This window comes from Polyergus mexicanus, unplaced genomic scaffold (assembly GCF_030449975.1).
Source record: "Polyergus mexicanus isolate NDT 795.1 unplaced genomic scaffold, iyPolMexi1.0 SCAF_6, whole genome shotgun sequence".
NCBI lineage: Eukaryota > Metazoa > Arthropoda > Insecta > Hymenoptera > Formicidae > Polyergus > Polyergus mexicanus.
In genome coordinates, this window is record NW_027223326.1 from 1,626,393 (window position 1) to 1,650,706 (window position 24,314).

At 34.4% G+C, this 24,314-nt stretch overlaps 2 protein-coding genes across 3 annotated transcripts in view; both read right to left on the reverse strand.

The window, feature by feature from the left end:
• LOC138933852 (NAD(+) hydrolase sarm1-like) overlaps window positions 1-16,985 on the reverse strand; it is a 92,475-nt gene extending 75,490 nt beyond the window's left edge. The window contains exons 1-2 of one of the 2 annotated variants that reach the window (XM_070296948.1): window positions 16,321-16,985; window positions 16,012-16,188 (exon numbers count right to left, since the gene is read on the reverse strand). In XM_070296948.1, the coding sequence (XP_070153049.1) occupies window positions 16,012-16,098 (87 nt within the window). In that variant the 5' untranslated portion in view covers window positions 16,099-16,188; window positions 16,321-16,985. Of the gene's footprint in view, window positions 1-16,011 lie in introns of both variants that reach the window. The other variant, XM_070296947.1, reaches the window with a different exon arrangement.
• Window positions 1-24,314, reverse strand: part of LOC138933855 (uncharacterized) — a 48,742-nt gene that overhangs the window by 18,950 nt on the left and 5,478 nt on the right. The window lies entirely within an intron of this gene.

Sequence of the window (24,314 nt, forward strand, 5' to 3'; positions counted from 1 at the left end):
CTTATCCTTAATTTGTTTAAACCTAATTCTCTCGACATTAAATACCTTGGCGTACGGAATTCTAACCTGAATAACCATCTTACGTAATCTAACCACTCTAATCACTCTTTCTAATTCCTTCTTTTCCTCCCAGCCCCATATTTCCACTCCGTAAGACATTACACTCTGCACCAGATACCTAAATAACCCCCACCTTCTTGTAAAATCATCTCTACAAATCCTTTCCCCCAAACCCCATGTTTTATTGGCTGCCAACCTTCCTTTGTTATATAAATCCTTTATGTGTTCTTTATAATTTCCATTACTATTGAACACAAAACCTAAATACTTGAAAATCTTTACCTCCTCTATATCTTTCCCTTCCCATTTCCATGACTCTCTCTTTTCCCTATTTCCTTCGAGAGTCTCAATTGAAAACCAGATGTTATTAAACGCGTCGCACATAATTTCCCTCGGTCTCTTGACGCAATAATAGTCTCGCGTTCCGCTGTCATTGTTATAGCACGTTCGGGTGATTTGAATTTCAATCTAGGAATAACAGCGCGCGCAGTAACAGGTAGATTTTTAGACACGGGATGCGGCGCGCGCACGTTTCGCGAATGCGCCTCTGCTCATTGCATAACACACGGCTCTCTCCTCGTCAAGGTTGGGCCAGCGGACTTAGACCGGTGTTCCCGGGGCCGTGTTACGCTTTGGGAATTACCGCGCTCGTTAGCGTACCAGAACAAAGCCGAAGTCCGCGGCTACGTTAATGTTTCCGGTCTCGCCACGCTGTTAAATCTTCCTCTTTCAGGAGACACGTGCTGATTTTAAACGATATTCTCGACAAAAAAACAACGAGCAGGAAACATGTCGAGTCGTTAACGCGAATTTATAACGCTACGACCTATATACTATACGCCTTTCATGGACATTTTTTTTTTTTTTTTTTTTTTTTTTTTTTTTTTTTTTTTTTTTTAAATAGAAAAATGCCGTTTCATTGGAATGTCAGCTAAAAAACGAATGGATATAGTTATGTAAGAAAAAAATTTCCGAATTTTGCTGTAAAAACAAAATGACAAGGTCCACGTAATATTTTTGAAAAGATTAAATATTTTTTTATTTATCTAGATACGTTTCTCCTTTAAAAAATTGTTTTTACCGTTTAATAATTAAAAAAAAAAAAAAAAAAAAAAAAAAAATACATTGAGACAACTTGAAATTATTTCAAAATCGTCAAAGTAATACGAAATGATTTTTAAATGATCGCATAAGAAAAAATTCGAGCGAGATTGAGAACAAGTCCTTATATCACGGGTCAAGCCTGTCACTGTTAAACGAGTGACACATGTAATATCCGTAATCGCGTCGTATTTACTGGCACGAGCGAGTAGTTCCTCCAAGGATCTTTAACTAACGATAAGTGGGCACCTCGTATTAGACCACTTTGTATGCCATCTTTAAACGTCATCCATTACGCATATAATCCGGCGCACTATGTCCGATCATATACGCAAACAATGCACGACTGGGTTATTGTTTAATTCCGTGGTATGTGTGACGGCGACGATCCCATATCGTCGCGATCGAACATTAGATTAGCATAAAATTGAAAAGAGAATCGTCATGTAATCATCAATATTCGATACCACGAACATCAATAATATTAAATGACACACTGTAATTACAATATTACGGAGTAATATTACAGAATCACAAATAAGAATGTTAATAATTGTTGTACTGTATATATTTTTCCTCTTTACATTAAATTGTTACACTTTACCATCGCGATATTTTGATGTAAATCGGAGACGCTAATAGCTAGCACACGTGACGCTGCCGATCAACGAGTTGACAACAAAATCACGGCAAGCCAGTTAAATTACACTGGAATTGATTAAGAATGCGCGTGGTAAGAAATGAACAAACTAATACGATTTAATGAGAGTGTGTCGGGAAAACGCGTCTCTAACACTATGGAGACGCGTGAACGCAGATTGATTCCGCGTGCGTAAATCAAGATCTCTATGGGTCGGTGTCGGTAATCTGTAATTATCGCAATAGTAATTATGGTAGGAAAAAAAAAAAACCTACGAGATCGACGAGCGAGCCTATTACAAAGTTACAGTTGATTTGATTGCCATCTCTCGCGGATCGCGAGTTTACGTAACCGCGTATTCTTACAGTGACAATGAAATGGAGAGAACCCGTGGTTCCTCTTTAATTATTATGTATTTATTACGCGACACTTTACCCAAGAAACTAAGATAGAATACGCAACGACAATGAAATAAATAACGATAACGTTTCGATGTAAAACGTACGAATAATAATAAGCGTGCTGAAAAACGCGGAATTTTTAATAAAAAAATCACGTAACGAAAAAGAGTATTATAAATATAATATTAATTAATAATAATAAATTATAATGTTTCTCTTATTAAAATAAACACAGGCAACTAATAAAAATTTTCAGAGTAAATTGGCGTATTGTCATATTTGCTATATCATTTATCTTTTTATCGTTCCCTTTGTTATAGAGGGTGTCCCATTTTAATCTTCTCAGGCAAATATCTCAAAAACCAAGCCCGGAAGAGAAAAATGTTTCCGACAAAAGTTGTTTGGTTTCGAAGGGGCCATAAGACAGTGACAATGATTTGACCTTGGAAAATCATTTGAAGGTCATGTGAAGGTCAACTTTAAAATCTTAAATGGAAACCCCCATTTTTTATTTAATATTCTTGCAGCTGACATGGAGAGCTTTCCAAAACACTGTAATAAAGTATTTTTTCATTAAGTACTTTTTGAGTTATTTTATATTTTAATCTGACATATTTTGATATGAAAAATAAAATATTTCGTAAAATATTCAGTTTTCGATAATTTTACCGTAATACTTCTATGTACAGAATAACAAGACAAATTAATTAGTGCAAAAAAAAAACAAATAATTATTTAAAAAAATACATTGTAAATAATTTTCTTAAAAACAATTTTTTTTTTTTTTTTTTATACTAATTGATCTGTCTCATTATTCTGTACATAGAAGTATTACGGTAAGATTATCAAAAACTAAATATTTTACGAGATATTAAATTTTTTATATCAAAATATGTCAGATTAAAATATAAAATAATTGAAAAAGTACTTAATAAAAAAATACTTTATTATAATGTTTTGGAAAGCTCTCGATGTCAGCTACAAGAATACTAAATAAAAAATGGGGATTTCTATTTAAGATTTTAAAGTTGACCTTCACATGACCTTCAAATGATTTCCCAAGGTCAAATCATTGTCACCATCTTATGGTGACCCCTTGAAGACACACAACTTTTGTTTGAAACATTGTTCGATTTAACGCAGTGTTTCTGAGATATTTGAATGGGTCTTTTAAAATGGGACACCCTATGTATATCGCTACTTAGATTCCTTGTTCTGCTTTTTATTAATTTGTCCTAAGAAGTATCATTGATGTGCCTCGCGTCGCGTATTTGAAATTACGCCATGTCGTACGTAGCGAATTATGGATCCTGAGCCCGATCTTGCAGGCCGGTCACGACGCAAATAAACCGTGTACGACGCTTTTCCGCAGACCGAGCCTAAGACTCGATTCCGAAATTTGACTTGCTAATAACACTTGCGCGCGACGGCCGGCCGGTTACCGCCTGTACACACGCTGGTACCACCGGTACGCTCGCGGACATGTCCGGTGCTTTGCAAGTCTAATTCGGGCAACGCTTGCGCGCCTGCCTGACGGTTATTAATTACAAAAAGTGCCGCCTTTCACGAACGGATTCGCGAGAAAGGATTCGTTTCGAAAAATCCCTCGGGAAGAGATGTTTGGAGGGGATAAAAATCTTTTAACGATGAAAATGAATTTGAAAAAAAAAAAAAAAAAAAAAACTACCTTTTTTTACAAAAGTTTTTGAATTAATAAAAAAAAAAAAAAATCCAAAATTTATTAAACTCTAAAAATTTCGCCATAGTATTATTTCAGATATAAAGAATTGTAATAAAAATTCACTATCGAAATATTCGAGCGGCAACGGAGCGAGTATATATTATTATCGGTGGGCATATTCTCGCACGCTTCATGAAAATGCCCATGTCGTTTTCCCGTACAGTTAATTTCATCGTACATATTGTACGATTACGATACGGGTTTATCGAGATCTAACGACTACTGTTACAATGCTCTATCGCATCATACGTATTCCATTATCCTATCTCATTATTTATGTCAATTATGGTGTCTAATAAGTCACGCGGTGTTCAACCGCGACCTGGATAGCATAGGAATGATTTATAACTCTAATGCTGCGAGAATCCGAGATAAACGTGACTATAGATTAATCGACTTGATTTTTCCACTCAATGTGTATATAAATTAGAAATCTTTCTATCCGTTCAATAGTTAATGAAGATAAAATCTCTAGGGATATTTTATTCAACGATAATTATATCTCACTTATTATATCTTTTTTTTTTTTTTTTTTATTTCACTCTTTACAATTATAACTAAAATATCTTTTTAAACACACATCTCTCTTCTTTCAAATATACATCTTATATCTTTCCTTCTCTCTCTTTCTTTATATTTTTATTCAATTATTTTTTAAATGCCGAGAGAGAGAGAGAGAGAGAGAGAGAGAGAGAGAGAGAAAGATTATCCTTAAATGGTCTCAAAAATACCTACATGCAAGGTTATGATAAATCAGTATTTTGATGCCAAAGAACTAATAAAAATTTATAGTAAACTAAAATGTTAAATGATAAATTGTGTGAACTTGTAGAGATTTTACAGCCTAACCTCGATCCTCTCTTTATGACGCCGCGGACGCCGCGATGTTGACGAAACGCTTTTGTAAACGCGCCAGAAGCAACCGTTTTTCCGCGATTATTTGGATTCTGGCGGACGACGTTTCTGCGTGAAGAGCACTACGTAAACAACACACACACACACACACACACACACACACACACACTCCTCTGAAGAGCGGCTTCGCGTCTTTAACGCTACGCGCAAATCCACTTCATGGAAGGATAACGCGATCAAACGAGCCGGAAGAGAGAGAAAGGCGCATTATAAGATAAAAAAGGAATTATTCGAAGTGTTGTTGCGGGTGAGGAAAAAAAATACCGTAGACGCAGTATTTTTAGAACACATTGCGAGAGGAGACAAAGAGGGATATTTATTGTATCAATTATATATTTTTTATTTTTTTTTATTTTTTTTTTTTCAATAAAAAAATTTATAAAAACATGCCTCTTCGTTTAATTTAATTTAATGCTTAAGCGGGGAAAAATATATCGACTAAGATACTTTATTACGTAATATCGAAGAATATACAATATATGGTTGCAATTGTCTGGCTATTGTTGACTCTCGATTTTCTGTTCATTAAAGATTCGAAAGCAGAGACGCGGCTCGAGTTTGACTGGCAGCGAGTGCAATCTCGAGTTTCCCCTGTGACATCGTACAAACGGAATGATGAAATGCCAGGACTGATGCCAAGAGCATCTTTATTCTTTGATTATTTTTCCGAGAACCCCCTCCTCCTCCTCCCACCGACTGTCATGTCACAAGAAACGCTTTTGGTTTTTACATTTAAGTATTATTATATACGCGCGCATGCGCGCTTATTATATTTAACTTGTTCAGGTAATGCAATAATATTGGATATCAAAACTTTACCAGATTATATTTATTATTATCAATTTTTATATGTGTGTGTGTGTATAGATACAATAGAATATTAGGTGTACAAATAAGTTTCCGCCGTTTTTTATCAAAAATTGGGCATTTATTGTGAAAGAACGGAACTTAATGTTTTGAGTCACTCCCAATGTAAGTGCAAATTCTTCTTGCCTTTGGCACGAATCTTGATCCAATAATGCTTCCAATTCCGCGTCTTCATACACTTTCGGCCTTCTGCTACGTTCTTTGTCTTCGATGTCAAATTCACCGTTCTTAAACTTTTGAAACCACTCACGACAACTTCTCTCACTTAAGACAGCCTCACCATATGCTTCTACGAGCAATCGATACGCCTCGGCTGCAGATTTTCTTCAAATTGAAGAAGTAAATCAAAAGTTCCCGCAAATGACGCTTATTCGGCTCAAAACTCGACATTTTCGCACACAAAAGAATATATTATACTGATAAAAAATCACTAATATTTTAAGGTTATGTTATTGACTAATGTCCAATCTTACGATAAGGACGTTTTACATCTGACAATTTTAACCGTAACTTACTGGTGGCGCCAACTTTTGTCAAACGGCGGAAACTTATTTGTACACCTAATATATAAAATAATTCACGAGACTATATTCAATAATATTTCCTAATATTTATCAACAATGTATGTATTGCTCGATCCTATAACTAAAATTATATAGACGTGCTCTTGATTTACTTATTATTGATTCTAATTTTATAACTTATCGTCTCTATCTATTTTTATTTGCTTCGCTTCTATTCGCGCAAGAGAGATAGTCATATGATTTCGCTTGTTTCGCAATGCACTGACGTCTTCTTGATAAGGCCACAGGCAGTGCAATTTCTATTCCGTGCCCTGGCAGTAGGTAAGAAACACGGTATACATATACCGGAAATCCCGGCGTGACGTCCAAAGCGGCCCCGGCGACGCGGCCCACGTGTCCCTTAAGCTTTGCGTAACCGAGAGAAAGAGAGAGAGAGAGAGAGAGAGAGAAGCTAAAAAAAATTTACATTGTACCTTAGTAAATAATAAACGCCCTAGCTAAAAGATAATTGCTATTTAAGATATATTTAGGTAAATTATAATTTAGATCAAATTATTTTTCTATATTTTTCGTGTTATTGTATAAATTGTGTTTTCTTTAAAAATTTATAATATATTTTAAAATATTAGTGTTTAAAAATAAAATGCGAAATATTTTTCAAGAATGTGTTCGAAAAACACATTTTGATAGATAAAACAAAGGGGAAAAAAAAAAGCCGAGTCTGACCCTTTAAATAGACGTACCCCGTCCTTCCTCGCCGTGGGACGACGTCTATTTCAGAAACACTTTGACTCTCGAAATAAAACCCGTGATTCACGCCGTTGTATTTCATGTAAATGTTGCCGACAAAAGCAGTATAGCAGTTAAAAAGTTTCTCTCTTTTATTACAAACAAATTCAATTTTTTTTTTTTTTTTAATAATTTTATGAGAATTTTACACATACAAGAGTGTAATTTTATAATAGTTATAGAATTATTTTAGAAAACAATTATATAATATAAATTTATATACCTTAGAACTAGTGTTTTGCGCTTTTTAATAATTTATACTCTTTGATAATTATAATTTTTAATAATATATATTTATATTACAGTATAATATTAATTTTATTATTCCGATGAAAAAGCATCATTTTTTTTTACATAAATAAGAAGCAAAACGTTAGCACTGATACCATTAGACAGAAATAAATATCAACGAAACATCGATCAATCCTGATAATAAATCAAAGTCGATTATGTGACGGCATAATTATCGAACATTATCGGCATGTCAGACGGAAAGAAATCGCTATCGATCGCGAATAAATTAATGTCAGTGCGTCGTATATCGATGAGAAACGAGATCATCCAGGAGCAGGATCTCGCTTCGAGACACGATTGCAATCGAATTTATTAAATCGACCGACTTGTAAATTTCGTATGCATAAAAAAAAAAAAAGGAATGAAGAAACGAGAGACAGGATGAAATCGCACCGTCACGCACATTTGTATCATCAGTACGCACTTGCGCGTGCGTGACAGCAACATCATTTGAATAGTCGTTATCAAGTAGAGGCTGAGAAATCAAATCCCCCTTTACACAGATAATCTTTAGATGTGTTAAATTTTCCAATCAATTTTCTAAACATTTTTTGCACATAATAACGAATATAAATAAGATCGATAAACAAATGAAGAAGACAATTAAAAAAATCGTGTAATTCTATGAAATAATTCTCTATTAAAAATTTTATAATTTAAATAAATATCATAAATTACACACCCGCGTTTTATTAATTTACATTAGCTAAAGATGTGGCCAAAATTGCAATTTCGAGTCTTGCTATTCTCTTCCCTGATCTGAAATTTTTTTCCATTCTCTCAAGAAAACGAGAAAGGGAATCGCCATGTGGGCCGACGACGGAAATGAAATCCGAAAGACTGCCGGTCGCGGATTTACAACTGGTCGGCTGCGATCACTTTAAATCACGTCCGGTCGCCCACGCGGGAGCGAGCGAGCGAGCGAGCGTATAACGTGCGCGCGAGAGCGAAACGAAACGGGCGAGCACGATTTCATTCATGCGCGACCCAATTAAATTTCATTCAACGATCGGCACGAGCCTTCTCGCCGGTACATTATACCGATCCGCCTTTCTCTCGAACTTGTGTCTGTCTGTCCTGTAAAACTCCGCGAGTCGACGCGATATTTCTCCAAACACGATGGATCGAAAAATTGTCAAAATTCTGTATCGGAAAGTCGCCGTTAATTGTCGTTAATCATTGTTTAAATCAATATCTGAAAAATATCTTAAAGCGTAAAAAATCGCTAAGCAAAATGTTATTTCTATCAGTGATAAATATATTTCACGAGGTCAATGTAATTTAATATTTAATATAATATTTAATTTTTAATATTTAATTTAAAAATTTGCAAAATTTTTAAATCAAATTTTCTTAAAGAATATTTAGTAATATGAGCAGCTCCTCCCTCTTCAAGTTGGGAGCAACATAGTAATATATAACACAAAATTGAAGGAATAAATAAAAAATCATAAATTAAAAGAATTACACGTAATCATCGAGAAAAAAAATTAATCAATTTTTTTAATGTTTATTCGCGTGTAAATAACACAATGGCAATTGCGAGCTCTTACGAAGAGAAAAAGAAATTGCTCGGTTGCGAAACTCGGGCTCGATTATCAAAGAGATTGCATATCGACGAAGCGTGGCTAATTTTAATCGTCGATAATTATGTTTGCACGCGGGTTGATCGATTCTCTTATTGTTAAGTTATCTGCTGGATACTCTTGCGAATCGATCAGACAGCCATTGGGTGTAATCGCAATACCTTAAGGGGAATCAATATTCCTCGAGTGATTTGCATAAACTATCACCGCGATCGCTAAAAAAAAAAAAAAAAAATCCAACCATTTAAAGTAATCATTTTTTTTTTTTTTTTTTTTTTTTTAATCGATTCCGCAATTTGTCGCTATTAGTGCTCTTTCACGCTATGTATATATTTCCCTCGCTCGATTTCGCATACATCGATCGAATATGTAGAAACTCAAACTTCTCACCATGATTAATCTTTGTATTCATGAGAAAATGTTGGTAAATTGTAATTACATTGCAATATTGATGGCAATTGGAGATTCAGCTTCTCGTTTGCGCACTGTTACATAATTGTAATATCGGGGATGTGTCTGATTTATGCATCATTAATAATCATCGTACAATAACAAACCACGATTTAACAAACGGAAAATCCTGACTTTCTGTAGCATATACAGGGTGTCCCATTTTAATATCCTCAGGCAAATATCTCAAAAACCAAGCCCGGAAGAGAAAAATGTTTCGGACAAAAGTTGTTTGGTTTCGAGGGGGCCGTAAGATGGTGACAATGATTTGACCTTGGAAAATCATTTGAAGGTCATGTGAAGATCAACTTTAAAATCTTAAATGGAAACCCCCATTTTTTATTTAGTATTCTTGTAGCTGACATCGAGAGCTTTTCAAAACACTATAATAAAGTATTTTTTCATTAAGTACTTTTTGAGTTATTTCATATTTTACTCTGACATATTTTGATATAAAAAATAAAATATTTCGTAAAATATTCAGTTTTCGATAATTTTACCGTAATACTTCTATGTACAGAATAATAAGACAAATTAATTAGTGCAAAAAAAAAACAAATAATTGTTTAAAAAAATACATTGTAAATAATTTTCTTAAAAACAATTTTTTTTTTTATACTAATTGATTTGTCTCATTATTCTGTACATAAAAGTATTACGGTAAGATTATCAAAAACTAAATATTTTACGAGATATTTAATTTTTTATATCAAAAGATGTCAGATTAAAATATAAAATAACTCAAAAAGTACTGAATAAAAAAAATACTTTATTATAGTGTTTTGGAAAGCTCTCAATGTCAGCTACAAGAATACTAAATAAAAAATGGGGGTTTCTATTTAAGATTTTAAAGTTGACCTTCACATGACCTTCAAATGATTTTCCAAGGTCAAATCATTGTCACCATCTTACGGCCCCCTCGAAACCAAACAACTTTTGTCCGAAACATTTTTCTCTTCCGGGTTTGGTTTTTGAGATATTTGCCTGAGGAGATTAAAATGGGACACCCTGTATATACACATAAATTTAAATATATTAACCGATTAAATACGTTAATCGTACAACCATATTTAGTTGATTCAAATGATAAGAAAAGAAATATTTAGAAATATTTTTTAAAATAATCTCATGAAAAATTTGAAATTTAATCAATTTACTTTATAGATTCGCATTCCATTCAACATGTAGAGAGAGAGAGAGAGAGAGAGAGAGAGAGATATTATCAAAATAAATTTACCAATTTGTTTCATTGACATTTTCCATCCCTCATACTTCGCAACTGTATAAACAGCTTAAATAAATATTAATTATCAAAACAAACGTCGATCGTATCTCTGGGAAAAATTGATTTTATTACAATACGAATATCCCTGCGCTAAATGAAAGTTTAGATAAAAGATTATCCGATCACACGTTGCAACATTCAATCAGCGTTTCATTAATACTCGTCAGTGCAACCTTTTAAATCTCATCTCTCATTAGTATAATTTTAAACCTCGCGTTATAAAAACTGGGTAATTACGTAGACGATGATGGAGGGGGATCATCATTGTTCGTAGACGGTATCGGCGATCGAGAGATCGAGACTCGATATGCGAGATCTCCTTGATTCTTCTTCCGATTATGAGACACATTTCTTACTCGGAACACTTGTCTCTCTTAATCTCGTCATCTTATTACACGACTTGCGCATTAATAGTTAACATCGACAAGGTCAGAAAGCTTCGTGTCTTTAACGCCGAAGATAGAACATAACTCGCGTATTGGGTTAAAGGTCGGATTATAAATCCTTTTCCCCTCCATCGATTTATCATCGATGGCACCGGCAGACTACTTATCAACGATTATATCAGCCGGTGTTTACAAGCGCTACCAAGATAATTTCACTTTTCCTTTATGCGAGATTTTTACGAAAAGGAATTTTTAACATACCGTATAGTTATATTACAAGCTAAACATTTCTCATTATATATACATAATATATAATTACATAAGAAACATACAAATATTATTCGATGACGAATTTATTACATTCTTAAAAAAAAAAAAAAAAAAACTAATTAATTTATTTATTATTAAATACTATTCATATGTGACTTATCTGATATGTTAATAATTTCAATCAGTTATCAATTATATTAATTAAAAAATTCAAAGGACGCATAAAAAATAATTTATTAAGAAAAATCTCTTAATATTTTAACACGAGGATATTCGACTGCCATTAGTTATTTTGGTCTCTTAAAATAAGATTTATGAAAATCTAGAGTCTATACAAATAAATATAAAATCATTTATTATACCCAGAAGCTATAAGTCGCCACTTTGACGCTAAAACTTATTCAATAATCGCGCCGTCCATAAAGTAACGTGCATACGACGCTCGTAAGGAGGAAAATGATCGGAGGAACATTGTCATTAGTGTTTAGCCATCGTGAATTTTTCCATCCCGAATCTCATAAATAATTCAAGACGCCGCGGGCGCAATCTTTATTAGTTTCGCATGAAAAGGAGACGGAAAAATAATAATGATGAAAATATCGGCCAAGGCCGACGCCGCTATCCGGCGTGGGCGGCATGTTTGCAACGTTAAACAAGCGTTAATGATGCATCGCCGGCGGCTGCTGATTTTTTAAAAAAATCATAGTCACCAACAGATCTGCATAATGTCGGAGAGAGAGATATATATATACTGGGTGGCCCATTTTAATCCATCCAGTCGAATATCTCAAAAACCAAGCCCGGAAGAGAAAAATGTTTCAGACAAAAGTTGTGTGGCTTCAAGGGGGCCATAAGATGGTGACAATGATCTGACCTTGGAAAATCATTTGAAGGTCATGTAAAGGTCAACTTTAAAATCTTAAATGGAAACCCCCATTTTTTATTTAGTATTCTTGTAGCTGACATCGAGAGCTTTCCAAAACACTATAATAAAGTATTTTTTCATTAAGTACTTTTTGAGTTAATTTATATTTTAATCCGACATATTTTGATATAAAAAATTAAATATCTCGTAAAATATTTAGTTTTCGATAATCTTACCGTAATACTTTTATGTACAGAATAATGAGACAAATTAATTAGTGCCAAAAAAAAAAAACAAATAATTGTTTAAAAAAATACATTGTAAATAATTTTCTTAAAAACAATTTTTTTTTTTTATACTAATTGATTTGTCTCGTTATTCTGTACATAGAAATATTACGATAAGATTATCGAAAACTAAATATTTTACGAGATATTGAATTTTTTCATATCAAAATATGTCAGATTAAAATATAAAATTACTCAAAAAGTACTTAATAAAAAAATACTTTATTATAGTGTTTTGGAAAGCTCTCGATGTCAGCTACAAGAATACTAAATAAAAAATGGGGGTTTCCATTTAAGATTTTAAAGTTGACCTTCACATGACCTTCAAATAATTTTTCAAGGTCAAATCATTGTCACCATCTTATGGCTCCCTTGAAACCACACAACTTTTGTTTGAAACATTTTTCTCTTCCGGGCTTGGTTTTTGAGATATTCGACTGGATGGATTAAAATGGGCTACCCAGTATATCGCCGATGAATTGCGGCCCGTGGATGATATCGGTTCGTTATCAAGCGCGTCTGCATCTCGCGAATCAATCGTATATACGATTTATCTTTACGGATATCGTCGGATAAATATATCCATGAATATCCACCCGAAATGAACGAAAGATAAGAATGGAGCTTATAAAGATAATTGATCCGCGATATTTGTGTTTCGATATCGTACATTGAATTGATAAATATCACTTGCAATAATTACAATAGGTTTATATAAACCCATATATCCCGATATAATCGAGAGTATTAACTAATTTATCATATTGTTGTTACACCCGGAGCTGTTTTTTTATAAATAATTTTTAAGATATTGATAAAAACCATCATTGTTATTATAATAAAAAATAATATCTATGAGAAATGCTGCTGTCAATTTAAATGATTTTGATTTAAACTATAAAGCAATTTCTGAAATATCAGATAAATGTAAATATGTATACATTATCGCAATTCAATATTATTTCGAAATTTAAATAATTAAAATATTCAGGTATTTCAAGACAGAAAAAAATTTTTTTACTTATTTCAAGAGGGAGGGTTTGTTCATATAATGTGGCTAAATAAATGTTTATTAACGGTGGCAAATAAATGTATTTTCCGATCTCAAAATTATTAATTATTATTTAAAATATCATATAATAAATAGACACATTTCAAGTTTCTTATCCAAAAAATTCTGTCTGAATTTAAAAAAAAAAAAAAAAAAGTAAGATTTTCCTACTCCATTGTTCTTTGGCAAAAATATCAATAAATTTTGAATAAAAAATGACAAAGTTTATAAGGAAAAATGTTATCCTTGTAAATGGAAAATAAAACTAATATTATGTACATCACACAAAATTTCCCATGTTTATATCGTGACATTAGCGTGGGCAAGTCATTATCGCGCACACAAGTAAAGCAAATTGACCAATGTCAATAACATATCACTGTCGATTATTTTTGAAAACACGAATGCCGTTCACATATCGATCTTTGTACTATATGCCGGTATTAAACATTCCAAGGAGAACTGATAATATCGCAAACGCATGTGTTTAGCTCTAATTCAGAATTCACTTCAATTATAACATACGGATACTTTTTTTTTCTTTCCTTTCATTCATTCCAGTTTATTCTTGTGTGACTGATCGGTTGCATTTATTACAATCGCGATTAATATTTTGCAATCTATGCAAATTCAACTTTAGATTCAAGAATGTTTAATTACGTATTAATCGATGAAGATTTTACGTTATAAAATGTATTAAATATAGGTTTAGATTTTAGAAATGTGTATATTTAATATACGAGCTGATAATAATATTTTTATTATTATATCAGTTCATGATATAATATTTTTTTTAAATAAGTTTTAAATAAGTTATATTATAAGCATTATATATTTATGGATTAATCTTTTCGCAAAAAATATCCGACAGCTATATCTTTATGGTGGTATAATAATCGACGGTGCTAAAAGAACGTCTGCAAAAGCGGAAGCAAATGAATTGACACTTGGACGAAATGGGCGCGCGTTATCACGATCGTCTCGCCCGGGATTTCCCCGAACATTCATTCGTCATTTGAGCGACTCAGGTCGGCTTATTGTCAATCATGAATGTAATCTCTAGACTTGATAAGCCCATCCCTTATTTGCATCACCATTATCGCCCAAACGCAAAGAATCTTTAAATATAAATATATAAAAATATATAAAATATATATATATATATATATATATATATATATATATATATATATACATACGCTGAGAAAAAAAATTATTAACTTGATTAAATTCGTCCAACTAATTACTATTCCTATGCATTTCTTTAATTGAAATATTTAAATATTTAAGTCAAATATGACATATACTAAATCTAGCGTGAGGTATCCTTGATATTTGAATACTTAAATATTTCAATTAAATAAATACAAAGAAATATTAATTAGTTGGATGAATTTAGTCAAGTTAACAACTTTTTTCTCTCTCAGTCTTCATACATATACAGGGTGTCCCAATTTAAAGGACCCACTCAAATGTCTCATTATTCTGTACATAAAAGTATTACGGTAAGATTATCGAAAACCGAATATTTTATGAGATATTTATCTTTTTATATCAAAAGATGTCAGATTAAAATATAAAATAACTCAAAAAGTACTGAATAAAAAAATAGTTTATTATAATGCTTTGGAAAGCTCTCGATGTCAGCTACAAGAATACTAAATAAAAAATGGGGGTTTCTATTTAAGATTTTAAAGTTGACCTTCACATGACCTTCAAATGATTTTCCAAGGTCAAATAATTGTCACCATCTCGTGGCCCCCTTGAAGCCACACAACTTTTGTTTGAAACATTCTTCGATTTAACGCAGTGTTTCTGAGATATTTGAGTGGGTCTTTAAAAATGGGACACCCTGTATATTATGATATATCATAATTACATATTATTTTAAAATAAAATTGCATTGATGCAAAAGTTCGTTCCGTTTCGTGTTTCTAATAAAAGAACAGAACGAACTTTTGCACCAACTCAATAAATATGTCATCATAAAGTGATTAATTTTATATAATCGATAAATATTATTAATACACAACTTTAATTCTGTTGTTTTTGTCTCGAAGGAAAACAATCTTGTTTCATGGAGCTTTAAAAGTGCTATATAATTCTAAAAAAAAAATGCTAGAAAAGCTTTAACGTTAGAAAATGATATATCATTTTAACGAGAATATCGTAATTTAACGTGCGCGCGAAATATTCGCGCACAAATCTCGAGACGTTTCGCGATAATAAAAAATAAAAATATTCTATCCCACGCATGAATGACGCCGATAAGTCTCCTGCGAAGGTGAAAGGGAATTGCGTGTTTAAAGCTTATAGGGAAAAGAACCGGTTCCCTTGCGTTTGCGCAACGCAGTGTTGCATCGAAAATGCTCTTATTCAAGTATTCTCAAGGAATTTCAGATTGTTTTAATAATCGTATAAGAAAAAGTAACAAATCTGCTAATATCATTCGAGAGTGACGAATATGAATGAGAGATAAATGAATAAATATCGACGTACCAAGCGATTCCTGTAATTCAGAGGAGCATGAGGTCCGACGTTTCTTCGGAGCTGTTTGACAGCTCTCGGCGGCGCCGTAGTATGCATTGTTTATTGTTTATTTCTTATTGTTCAGCTTTAGTTTCCCTGGATCTCTTCTCGATTATCGATTCATCACTACGTCACTCGCGACGAACTCTATATATATATATCCGTATGTTACTGTCCGCCATGTAAACAAACGCGTATTTTGATTGTACTGAGAGAGACAAAGCAATGAGAGGCAAATCGTAGATACGTATAATCGTAAGAAAATAGTATCATACACACCGCGAAGGGAAGAGCATTGGACACGTAGATCTCTTATCGTCGACGCGACAAGCTCGTCGTAACCGGAATCTCGACATACTCGACGTATGTCGTGTGTGTGTGTGTGTATGTGATACGTTCCGAATCGTTAACGCGTGAAAAAAACGGAACGATTCGATTATATAAATTCCGCAAACAATAGCGACGTCTTTATCCGTATCGGCGACGCGGAATGCGTCATTGGGCGTCTCGACAAGCCGGACACAGCGCGAGTGCGTATCTCGCTCCTTGCTATTACGTCACGCTCGCGGAAAGGTCACCGCTCGGTCGCCGTTCGCTCGCGCTCACCCACGTGCGTCGTTCGCCGGCGTCAGTAGCGCCGACATAACAAGGCTCATCTCCCGCGCGCGTCACGCGTCGCTCACTTCACGCCGATCCGCGATATCCTCAACGACCGTACGATAACTTGCGGTACCGGCGCGTTATCTGGCACTGAAAATCGTCGCTTTTCGCACGCCAGACGAGTTTTCCCGCATCGACGAACGAACGGATAGCTATTACGTATAAACGAGCGTCTCGACGAAACGCGTATATCGCGCGCGTACATTTATATATATATATAAACACACGCGAAACGTCCCGCGAGAGAAACTCGTCGTTTCGATGTGGCTGCCGGCACTGCACTGAAGTCGCATTCGCTCTCGCGAGGTACACTTTCGATGTATCCCGAAGTGGCCGCTCGACGACGAGCGTCGCCTACGTCGGCGTCGACGCGATCGGCATGCAAATGTAAATAATTAGACAGAGGCGTGTTTTACGGGAAATCGTGGGAATATTTTATTCCGATTAATTCGTCGTCGAAGAGTTGACGGTATATTTGTAGAAACGTGATCGCGCCTCTTTAAAAAAAAAGAAGAAAAGTACGGCAGCGCCATCTATCGCACTTTGCGCTCCCTATGACGATGTTTTATCCTTTGCATAGATTTCTTTCTTTCTCTCTCGCACCATATTATATATATACAGGGTGTCCCATTTTAAAGGACCCACTCAAATATCTCAGAAACACTGCGTTAAATCGAAAAATGTTTCAAACAAAAGTTGTGTGGCTTCAAGGGGGCCATAAGATGGTGACAATGATTTGACCTTGGAAAATCATTTGAAAGTCATGTGAAGGTCAACTTTAAAATCTTAAATGGAAACCCTCATTTATTATTTAGTATTCTTGTAGCTTGTCTCGAGAGCTTTCCAAAACATTATAATAAAGTAAAAATTTTTTCATTAAGTACTTTTTCAGTTATTTTATATTTTAATCTGACATATTTTGATATGAAAAATAAAATATTTTTTAAAATAAAATTTTGTAAAATATTCAGTTTTCGATAATTTTACCGTAATACTTCTATGTACAGAATAACAAGACAAATTAATTAGTGCCAAAAAAACAAATAATTGTTTAAAAAAATACATTGTAAATAATTTTCTTAAAAATAATTTTTTTTTTATACTAATTGATTTGTCTCATTATTCTGTACATAGAAGTATTACGGTAAGATTATCAAAAACTAAATATTTTACGAGATATTTAATTTTTTATATCAAAAGATGTCAGATTAAAATATAAAATTACTCAAAAAGTATTTAATAAAAAAATACTTTATTATAGTGTTTTGGAAAGCTCTCGATGTCAGCTACAAGAATACTAAATAAAAAATGGGGGTTTCCGTTTAAGATTTTAAAGTTGACCTTCACATGACCTTCAAATGATTTTTCAAGGTCAAATCATTGTCACCATCTTATGGCTCCCTTGAAGCCACACAACTTTTGTTTGAAACATTCTTCGATTTAACGCAGTGTTTCTGAGATATTTGAGTGGGTCCTTTAAAATGGGACACCCTGTATATATACTTTGTACACTTGAAATAAAGAAGAGGTAAAAGAAAGGAAAAGGGTGAAAGGAAATTGTGAAAGAGGGTAGAAAATACAGTTTGGAATAATAGACTTTACTATAACGCGTGTCTCGAAAAGATAAATTAACGGAGTTACACGAAGATTAACACAATGACAATAGCGTGACGTTTGATATAATAATCGAAATATAATGCTCGTTTCATCAAATATAACATTAATTAATATAAATTCCGTACTAAATACCACACACACACACACACACACACACACACACACACACACACACACACACATACACAATGCCAATTGATAAATAAAGTAATTTACTCACGAACGGATAACTTTACCGATTCGTAAAAGGCGCGTGTGACGTATGAAACCATATCGGAAGAAGCTTCAAGTTGCGTTCGAAAATGTGTTCATAAAAGTAAAGCAGCTTGACTGACCAATCAGAGTCAAAGATTTCTTCGTCCCGATTGGTCGATTAAATCACCACTCTACCTGAGTATATTTTCGAACGCATCCAGATTGCTGCCATCTAGTGCATTTTCGAATCGTTCGCGATTATCGTTCCCGCTATCCTTGTCGATCCGCGAAAAAGTTGGAGCGAAGTGGCATTTAGCGTCTATAATCGTCGCTAATTAGTAATAAAAGGTGCGTATAATCAAATCAATACGTAACATATGATCGCGTCGCACGCGCGCTAACGTCAAGAAATTAATTTCCCTCGCTCGCGAATCTCCCGTCCTCCGAAAGTTCGTTGAAAGCGTGACGTCACATCAGCTTCGGTTTGAATCGCCTAAAGTTCGCGTTCGGTTTTCACGATGGCGTACCCTGGACACTCCTCACGCGAATCTCGCACGGACTCTCGATATCTTTGTAATCTCCGCTGGTAGTTTTGATTCGTCGCGTTCCTACGTGACAGATAAAAAGTTTGTAAATCGCAAATTGACCACGAGAGCCGGACGCGTCCGCCATTATGTAGGTGTCTGATTTTCTGCATCGCTCTCAGCGATTCTCGCAAACGTATCGGAAGTATCCGCGAAGAGAGAGAGAGAGAAGTATATCGTATTGTCGAAGCACGCGACGATATCGCGGGAATATATACGGTGTTCGGAAAAAACGCTCTTGTCTCGCCGAGTGCCAGGTCGGATTCTCGGAACTCGCTCGTGCCGAGAGCTATATTTCTCGTAACCGCGTCGAGCGCGATTGAGTTTCATCGATGATTCTCGGAATTCGACAGCGGGCATGAAAATTTTTATCTATCGGGATTCAGCGATACTTCCCGACGTCGGGATTTGACATTTCGTAGAAATTATCGGAAACACACGTTTCTCGAAATTCGGCCGACAATTTTTCTCCGAGCGTGACAATAATTTTACGCGCTTTCTCCCAATTGTCGCGTTCGCGATCATCAGAGCACGCGTTCAATAATCGCGCGATCTCCGGATTTCTCCGCCTTCGCGAATAAGTGAAACGGTGAAGGGAATAAATTTAATATCGAGCGAGGAAAATATATAGTGTAGTATAAGCGTAGTGCGATTCTTGAATATCGGCGAGGGATAAAAAAAAAACATCGAGGGATGAAAATATATTTTAATAATATCGGAGAAAAATAATATCGTTGTTTCTCCGATGATCTGGCAACTTCCGAGTGCGGGAAAAGTCGCTTATACGCCGTTCGATAATCGCGATGGGCCTCCCCGACAAATGGGCCTTGGAAAAAAAAAGTGGCGACGCTTTGCACGGAGCACCGGTTTATTCGCGCGAAAGAAGCTCTCGCGTCTCTCCCGCGTTTCTCCGAAACGCGTCGAAAATTGTGACAGCTGAAACCCGAGCGTCGCCGCGCGTCGAAACAAAAAAAGTAACGCGAGACGCGAGTGCGAAGTGTTTCGTAACATTTACAGTGATTCTCCCAACACAAAACATTGAAATGATACGAGGATAAAGGGACTCCTGAGATCGGAGGAGAGCATCGAAACGTGAGTAGAATTATTTCTTTCATTAATAAAACGATAGTGAAAAATATATATTTAATAAATAATAAATTAATATCGTAAAAGAGCGCAATTTTTACAATCATATATTTATAAACATTTAAAGCGAAACGTACGTACTTGATTCTGAGTTTTATTGTTTTTATCTATCAATAGTATGTATATAAATGTCTAAAATTGAGAATAAAATATGCGAATTACGTTAGAAAGTCAAACTTTTGTGAAAAATAAATTCCAAATTTTTTTTTGTATTTTATATAAAATATAGTTTGTAAATATATATACAGGATGTCCCATTTTAAAGGACCCACTCAAATATCTCAGAAGCACTGCGTTAAATCGAAAAATGTTTCAAACAAAAGTTGTGTGGCTTCAAGGGGGTCATAAGAAGGTGACAATGATTTGACCTTGGAAAATCATTTGAAGGTCATGTGAAGGTCAACTTTAAAATCTTAAATGGAAATCCCCATTTTTTATTTAGTATTCTTGTAGCTTGCCTCGAGAGCTTTTCAAAACACTATAATAAACTATTTTTTTATTCAGTACTTTTTGAATTATTTTAAATTTTAATCTGACATCTTTTGATATAAAAAATTAAATATCTCGTAAAATAGTTAGTTTTTGATAATCTTACCGTAATACTTTTATGTACAGAATAATGAGACAAATCAATTAGTGCAAAAAAAAAAAACACAAATAATTGTTTAAAAAAATACATCGTAAATAATTTTTTTTAAAACTATTATTTTTTTATACTAATTGATTTGTATCATTATTCTGTACATAAAAGTATTACAGTAAGATTATTGAAAACTGAATATTTTATGAGATATTTAATTTTTTATATCAAAAGATGTCAGATTAAAATATAAAATAACTCAAAAAGTACTGAATAAAAAAATACTTTATTATAGTGTTTTGAAAAGCTCTCGATGTCAGCTACAAGAATACTAAATAAAAAATGGGGGTTTCCGTTTAAAATTTCAAAGTTGACCTTCAAATGATTTTTCAAGGTCAAATCATTGTCACCATCTTATGGCTCCCTTGAAGCCACACAACTTTTGTTTGAAACATTTTTCGATTTAACGCAATGTTTCTGAGATATTTGAGTTGGTCCTTTAAAATGGGACACCCAGTATATATGTATATAATATTGCGCCTATTGTATATGATATGTATAAAAAATATAAAATAATTCAAATTAATATAAAAATTAAATAATATGAATATAATTTTTTATCGAATTAAAAAATTTTATTAAATTAATATAAACATTAAACAGAGTGTACGTGTCTTTTACGCTTAATGCAAGACGTGCGAATGTGCATATCTGCGTCTGCGATGTACATACCATAAAACCGTGAGAATAAGGCATTAGATTCTTGACGAACGTTCAATCGGAAGGACTTTGTCCGTCATATATGTTCCCACGCTTATCCGTCTCTCTCTCTCTCTCTCTATCTCTTTCTCTCATTCTCTCTCATATCGTTTCCCAACAAATTAGATCTCCCGTTTCGATCGGCGCTCGCGATTTATATATCACGCGCGTATTAGTTATTTCGCCCGATTAATCGATTCAAGATTGCCGATCGCCATTTGTAAACGCGTCGTCTCCTCGTCCTGTGACAGCCGCCGCTAATCTCCCGCGTCGTTTTCCTTTGATCCTTCGGCTCCGCGTGCGCGGAATTAAGCCGCATGGAGACGGGAAATCATAAAATACGCGCGTCGATTCAATATAATTCGTTTGAGACTTTTCCTCCGACTCGCTCAATCTTTTTAATTGGAATTTCATATACGCATAATCGAAAACGACGATTTATACATCCGTTCATTTTCCAGAAATAATAATTTTTTTTTCTTCCTTTTCCAAGATTTTTTTTTTTTTTTTTTTTTTTTTGTCATTACACGCTCGCGAAGATAAATTATAATTACGTGAATAAATTAAAGAAAACGTATTGAGCGTACAAAGACAGAATACAATTAAGGATACTCTTTTGATTATTAATGACATTAATAATATACGACTGTAATTTTAAATTTAAATTTTACGTATATATAAATGCTATTAATTAATATACATAAAAGTATTATTAAAATATATGAAAATAATTTCAATATATTTTAATAATTTTTTAATATTAATGGCTAATGATATAATATACCTTAATCGTTTAAACATTCATTGAATATTTGCGACGCTACTCGATCGTCAATATCCTTATCAAGGGACATTGCTTTGATTATTTTTGGGACGCGATATCTAGAGTCGAGGAAGTTGATCCACGTCCGATTTGCCGATCTCCCATCGCTGCATTCCTCACGATCGTTATCGCTGCATGCGTCGACCTTCGCGGAAAATGCGTCGCTTTAGTGCCGCTATTAAGTTAGGTATTCTCAATATTCGCAAATAATAACGCGCATCGTATCGTCTAGATATATACAACGGCGAGTTAACCCGCGTCTCACGAGAATATTGCACGAGACGCTCCGGCAATTCCGTTCGCCGCATCAACCGCGACCGAGTATTCAAAGCGCGCCGAGCGAGGATAATAATAAGGATGATTTATTGCCGTGCGTTTCGAGATGGCGAGTTTCGCACGAGCGAGACAAAATCCAACAATAGATACAACAGGGTAAAAATACGTATGTACGGATGAATGGGAAAAAAAAAGATAATTCATTTCAATAGTTCTTTTTAGTCCTTACAAAGTGGAAAGAACAGGCAACCGGAATATTTTATATGACATATATAATACATTCTCGCGAGGATGTCGCATCATAATTAAATTCGAAATAATTAAATTCGCATTCGGAAAAATATTGCTCGATGAAATATCGGATAGAAAGAAAAAAAAAAAAAAAGATCTCGCGCTTTCTCATGATTTTTCCACCTCCGTCTGTTTGATGATCTTCGCGCTTTCGCCTGACCAATATTACGGATGTTAAGATCGCGCGCGAGAAACGATATTCGTCAATTGCCAATTACCAATAATATAAAAGGGCGCTTTACGATCGACGCATCGGCGAGTTGAAAATTGCCGGTATTGACCAATGGTTGACTTGACAGTGTCGATAATTTCATGGAACTCTTAGCGCTATCGCGATAAATGCGAGACCGATGATTACCAGGTATATAAATATGAAACCGGAATTTTTGTATAGAAAATACACGTTTATTGTGTATGAGAATGATAAAAAATATTTTATTCCAAGTATTGCCCATTGCTAGCTATACATTTTTCCCATCTCTCTGACAATTTGTGGATGCCACGCCAAAAAAACTGTTGCTCCTTTGAGGCAAACCAGTCATCGAGACATTTTCGTACATTTTCGTAAGAAGTGAAGCGCTGCTCGGCAAGTGCGTGTCCCATCGATGCAAATAAGTAGTAATCGGATGGAGCCAAGTCTGGTGAGAAAGCCGCATGCGAAAGTATTTCCCAACTAAACGCCTCAATCGTTTCCTTGACCGGTTTTGCTGTGTGCGATGGTGCATTATCATGAAGCAAAATCACTTTGCGTTGCCTTTTTTGATATTCCGGTCGTTTTTCACGCAAAGCTTGATTCAAATCGAGTTGTTGTTGCGTTTGAGCGTCATCCTCATCCAACAATGTTTGCAATTCGCTGTCTTCAAACTTTTTCGGTGGTCTTCCACGTTCTTCGTTTCTCACGTCAAAATCGCCACTTTCGAATCTTTTAAACCACTCAAAGCACTGTGATTTACCAAGAGCACGCTCACCGTAAGCTTCGACAAGCATTCGATGCGATTCTGCAGCAATTTTCTTCAAATGGTAATAGAAAATCAATGCTGTCCGCAAATCGTAGTTTCCAGCCACAAAATTCGACATGTTCAACGCTATTAAAAACTATGCTGTTGTATGAAACTTGTATTGTTGTGAGTTGAAAATCTTTATCAGATGTCAAAACAAGAAAATGGCGCCAATGACGCGATTTGACGGTAACTACATTGACAGCTAGGGCCATCAATGGGCAAATTCCGGTTTCATATTTATAAATGTACACTTTCGCCATATTCGCATCAAGGAACAATGTCTCTCGACGAAAAAGCGCCTTGACCTAAACCGCCTTTTTCCGACGTATTCGAAAAAAAAA